Source organism: Oncorhynchus gorbuscha, linkage group LG16 (genome assembly GCF_021184085.1).
Source record: "Oncorhynchus gorbuscha isolate QuinsamMale2020 ecotype Even-year linkage group LG16, OgorEven_v1.0, whole genome shotgun sequence".
Classification (NCBI taxonomy): Eukaryota; Metazoa; Chordata; class Actinopteri; order Salmoniformes; family Salmonidae; genus Oncorhynchus; species Oncorhynchus gorbuscha.
The window spans coordinates 6,372,247-6,377,798 of record NC_060188.1 but is presented as its reverse complement, the minus strand read 5'-3'; the positions used below and the strand labels follow the sequence as shown (position 1 = coordinate 6,377,798).

The window sequence follows — 5,552 nt, the reverse complement described above, 5'->3', positions numbered from 1 at the left end:
TTCTCTCTGTCTCTCTCTGTCTCTCTCTCTCTCTGTATCTCTCTCTGTCTCTCTCTCTCTGTATCTCTCTATCTGTCTCTCTCTCTGTATCTCTCTCTGTGTCTCTCTCTCTCTCTCTCTCTCTCTCTCTCTCTCTCTCTCTATCTCTCTCCCTGTATCTCTCTCTGTCTCTCTCTGTATCTCTCTATCTGTCTCTCTCTCTCTGTATCTCTCTCTGTCTCTCTCTCTGTCTCTCTCTCTCTGTCTCTCTCTCTGTCTCTCTCTCTCTGTCGCTCTCTCTCTGTATCTCTCTGTCTCTCTCTCTCTGTATCTCTCTCTCTGTCTCTCTCTGTCTCTCTCGTTGTCTCTCTCTCTGTCTCTCTCTCTTACACCTCTGTTTGTGTGTGCCTGTGCGCCTTTGTGTGTAAACTTGTACTTGCACAATGATCGTCGTGCTTTTTTAAATCAGCAAAACATGACAAATAGACTATGTGTCATGAATTATTATGTATAATTATTAGCGAATGAAATGGCAGGCGTTTTCTCAATTACAGTTCATATAAACCGGTTCCATTTATGGGTGTGAAGTTAAACTTATGGCATCTGAACTCAGATAAACACATTTGATTAATTAAATAGGAAATAATACAAAGACCTTTTATTCCAAAAGAATATTGATTTTTTTTTTTATCTATCGTCCGTTCCTGAAAAGTGCATCATAGATTTTACAGCAAAATTCATATAAGACATGAACACATCCGCGCTACATTCACAATCATCATTTTGGACAGTGTGCCGCACAGGAGGAAACTTCTTGCAAGCAAATGTATAAAAAGTATTTATATTCAGATGAAATGGGGAGGTCTTGGGCAATATTGTTCCTTCAGGTGAGTTCTTGGTCAGTTGTTCTTTATTGCTTAACCAATACAGCGAACTCTGCAAAAGAAAAATACAAGCATTAACCCTTTCCAGTGTCTTATAACATGAATTGACTTTCTTAGGCCTTAATATAGATTGACATCAGATCATAAACATCGTTATTAATATTCAAGCAGCGGTGAAAAAAGTACCCAATCGTCATACTTGAGTAAAAGTAAAGACACCTTAATAGAAAGTTACTCAAGTAAAAGTGAAAGTCACCCAGTAAAATAATACTTGAGTGAAAGTCTAAAAGTATTTGGTTCTAAATATACTTAAGTATCAAAAGTAAATGGAATTTGTAAAATATACTTAAGTACCAAAAGTATAAATAATTTCAAATTCCTCATATTAAGCAAAGCAGATGGTACCATGTTCTTGTATTTAAAATGTACAGATAGCCAGGGGTACACTCCAACACTCAGACATCAATTTTACAGAATATGAATTTGTGTGTAGTGAGTCAGCCAGATAAGAGGCAGTAGTGATGACCAGGGATGTTCTCTTGATAAGTGCATGAATTGGACCATTTACATGTCCTGCTAAGCACTCAACATGTAACAAGTACTTTTGGGTGAAGGAAAACGTATGGAGTAAAAAGTACATCATTTTCTTTAGGAATGTAGTGAAGTAAAAGTGAAAGTAGTCTAAAATATTAATAGTAAAGTAAAGTACAGATACCCCCAAAAAAACTACTTAAGTAGAAGTTTAAAGTAGTTTTACTTAAGTACATTACACCACTGTATGCAAGTGAGATTGGTTAACGCGTTGATTATCCCATGTATGCTATGCTTCGTACCATCAATTCCAATCATGCCATCACCATCGGCATCACCAGCCTTGAGGAAAGCCTTTGTCTCTGCATCGGAAAGTACCCTGGCCTTGGGGCAAAAGTTCTGAAGGAACAGCCTAGAGAAAGAGACATAAATATTAGTTTAGTTTCATTTGAATGTATGCAGACCAATGCACCAATGCACCCTGACTTTTACAATGCATGCCCACGGATATAATTGGATAAAGTGGACAGTCTCCTGCATTGGTCTGTTATTTGTACTGTAATGGTGCATGGCTCTTACTTCAGCTCCTCCTCCTCAATAAAGCCACTTGCATCCTGGTCAATGACCTTGAAAGCCTTTTTGACGTCGTCGGCGGACTTCGAGGCAAAGCCAATCGTATGGAAGAAGGTCTTGAAGTTGAAGGTGTCGGCGCCTGTAACGCAAATATGAAGGATATATGCCTATTGTGTAACCTGCAAGTAAACACACAATGCAACTACAGCCTAGAGAGGTAATTGTGTGTTCATATTGCTAATTTCACATTTATCATACAACATACTTGTGTTGAAAGGGCTTTTTAGGTGGAGGGGGAAGTAAACAAACTAGGGCCTACCTTTGCACGCTTCCAATGCGGCTTTGATGTCAGCCTCCTTGCACAGATGGGCACAGGCCATTTTGAGCTGGATGTTGAAAAAAGGGAGAAATTGTTACTTTAATACAACTTTGATTTAGCATTTCAACGTTCATATTGAGCATTGCATTTAATCTACAACATGTTTGAGAGGTTATTACCAGGCAAGTACTAAACTATATTGTGCAATACCAGGGCACAACAAATAATGATAAAAAATAGGAACAAATCACCAAACACTCAGACTTTCTACTTTCTAACTAAATTTCAGCACGACTCAACCCATCTTATTTGATTTAAAATAGATAATCCACTTCATTACGCAGGATGTCAAACAACTATTTCAAACCGACCAGTCACTGTTTACCAACATCTGGCTGGTGGTCTTTTGATAAAAGCAGAGCCCCTTTCACCATCCGTGTGATTATAACGCAATGAGACAGATCAAATCAAATGTGTCAAGCTGCCCTCAAATGTGTCTGTCTCAAACAATGGGTGTAATTTGGGAATTGATATCAAATCCAATTGAAACGTTTTTAGTGGTTCCCAAAAGGAAAGCCCTGATAGTTAAGGCAGCTCACTGCACATGTTGGTGTTTGATAAAGATGTTGATGTGCATTCCAAACGTTCCATCTGAGAAACTGATTTGCGATTGTCCAAATCCGTCCCGCTCCGGGGTGCGTCCAAATACAGAAACAAAATCTCAGCCTTTGGGTGTTTTGGATGACACAACGGCGTGCAGTCCCACGTAAATTGTAAAGAGCGCATATGATCAAATGTACAGCAAAAGCCTGGATGCTGTTGCAATTTTCTGGATCCTGGGTTCCTGTACTTCCTTCGCACCGCACTGAAACTCACCTCTGACGTCTTTGGTGAACGGTTGATAGAGAAGACTTCAGGCGACTGCAGCGAGTGGTGTTCCCATCGATACTGCTGACCTTATATACTTTCACTCAACCGAAATTCGAGGCATAATGTAACCGACACCGGAGGGGGTGGGGGGATTGTCCACTGGCAAGAGATCCGATCTATTTTAAGTTTCATAAATGAAGATGCTTAAAAGGTGCGTTTGAAAAAAGTCCATAATATCCCCCATTGCTAAGAATATGTTCTGCTGAGTGATAGGGATGGTAGGGACGGTGATAGGGACGGTTGCTAAAAATATTTTGACCGTTTATATTGAGAGGTTATTGTAGCCTATGGATATCAACGCGGTCATTGGTGATGTTTCTAAGGAGGGTTGTAGTGTTCATGTAATATGCATGCATATGCTGGACTTGAGAGGTCTGTTTAAAACGATTTGGTGTTACTCTCAATGTCTTTGTAAGAGTTTCCAGTCATTCATTGCATTAAGGTGAAGTATTGGATGTGCGTAAACCGTTTAGAGAAAATATGGTGCTTTTATGATTTAATATTTTCATATTATAAGAAATGAGTCTTCACTAAACTTTTAATATTTTAAATGAGAGCAATTTACTTGCAACATTCTTATGATTGCCTAAGATTTTATCATGCAATGTCTCGTGAAAGCAAATTTACGCATGATCCCAATAATCTTCCACATTCATTGGTGTATCCCGGACTAAACGTGCATAGCCAAAAAGTGTCTGTCGCTTCTGTAAGCCTAGAAATGTAATACGATCATGTGGAGTAGCCTACAGTAAGTTGTACTATACGTCATGTCTAGCCTATACGGCTCAAGTCCTTTGCATTTGTATATTTTTGTTACCATTTATATCGCTCAGAGTAATTGGAAAATAAAGGAAAATATGACCCAAAACAAACGTCGATATACTGTTTATTACTTTCACATGGTTTGGCTACTGGATAGAAAACAATGCACCATTCCACCATAATGTTTAACTGTTCATTACGCAGTTTTACAGCAAATGTATGTTAAAGTTTATAGCGAACATTATATTTTTTCTGCAGGTGGCATCACTGTCCTATCTTTGACTGAAGGTGGGGGCGGGGATAAACTATCACGACACCTATTTTTCTGTCTGGAAAATGAATTGATTGCGCCACGCTTATGTCGCAAAAGTTTTGCGTGTTGTATTACCGGATACATTACTTAGTTGGGTAGTTACTACTGAACACAGTCTGTGTACATGTTTTGACTGTTAATTGAGAGGATATGGAATTAATTATCTTAGATAAGCTATAATAGGACAATTGTTAGTTATCTACTGTAAATTATTTACTGTAAGTAACTTGTAATTATATGTCAAATAAACAACCTACAAATATATTGCAAGATGTGCCACAAGTTTTCAAAATTTATGCAGATAAACACAATCTGACATGACTGAAAATACCACCATCTCCTTAAGTATTTATAAGGGAACCCCACACACTGGTTACACTGTATTTAACATGTATTTAAAATGTCCCGCTGACTCAACATAATGACACAAGGCTATTCTTGGCCGTTCTGTTGCAGTGTCAGTTTTCTCCTGCACGTTGTCCCGTTCACCAAAGAGGAAGTGCCATCCAGAGAGGGAGGATCCATGAGGGGGCAGCAGGCGGGCAGACCTGCAAGGCTCTATCAGAGTAATATGAAATATATCCTCTGCAAATCCCTTAGGAAGTATACCAGTGATGCCCAAGGACTTCCCCCACACTAGAAGCATGCCAGGACCTGGTCCAAATCCTACAGGACTCCCCTCTCCGATCTGGGCGTTATTAAAACAGGTGCACGTCTCTCTCTCTCCCCTCGTAACCCCTCACACTAGCAATGACCTCATAGATAAACACACAGGATACATTTGAAAACTCCTCAAATGCTCCCCAAAAGCCTGAGTTCCAGATCTGTTTGTGCTGTCTTGGTGTGATAGTGACATAGGAGTTCACAAGACAGCACATACATTATAAGTCTGGAACTCAGCCTTATTTCTCACCACATTGGTTTCGAAAGCATCGAGGGGCAAAGCTGGAAAGACAATGTTTACACCAAAATAGTATTTATTACTGGGTTTTCACTATTCCTGGAAAGTGTAGATACGATTGTACAATTTTCACAAGCCATTTTCAGATCATTATAACACATCCAAATACCATTAACAATACACTATAAGGACATTGTGCTCCATGTTGAGAAATATAGTCCGCATAAATAAATACAAATATGAATTTAGCTGAAAGTTAGTGATTTTGGTTCCGTGAAAAGTGGTGGATCTTGGTCAATGGACAATTATGCCTTTACAAGGGCAAGAAACTCTGTGAAATGTGGATAGAGTAAAATTATC

General features: G+C 39.0%; 1 protein-coding gene across 1 annotated transcript; it reads right to left on the bottom strand.

Moving 5' to 3' along the window:
• Nucleotides 1-622: 622 nt before the first annotated feature.
• LOC124000745 (parvalbumin beta 1) lies at nt 623-3,256 on the bottom strand. The gene is made up of 5 exons (XM_046307324.1): nt 3,163-3,256; nt 2,287-2,353; nt 1,974-2,106; nt 1,697-1,806; nt 623-915 (listed from the first exon to the last, which is right to left on the bottom strand). Exons 2-5 carry the CDS (start codon nt 2,345-2,347, stop codon nt 890-892), a joined length of 330 nt encoding a protein of 109 aa, XP_046163280.1. The 5' UTR covers nt 2,348-2,353; nt 3,163-3,256; the 3' UTR covers nt 623-889.
• Between the last annotated feature and the right edge of the window lie 2,296 nt (nt 3,257-5,552).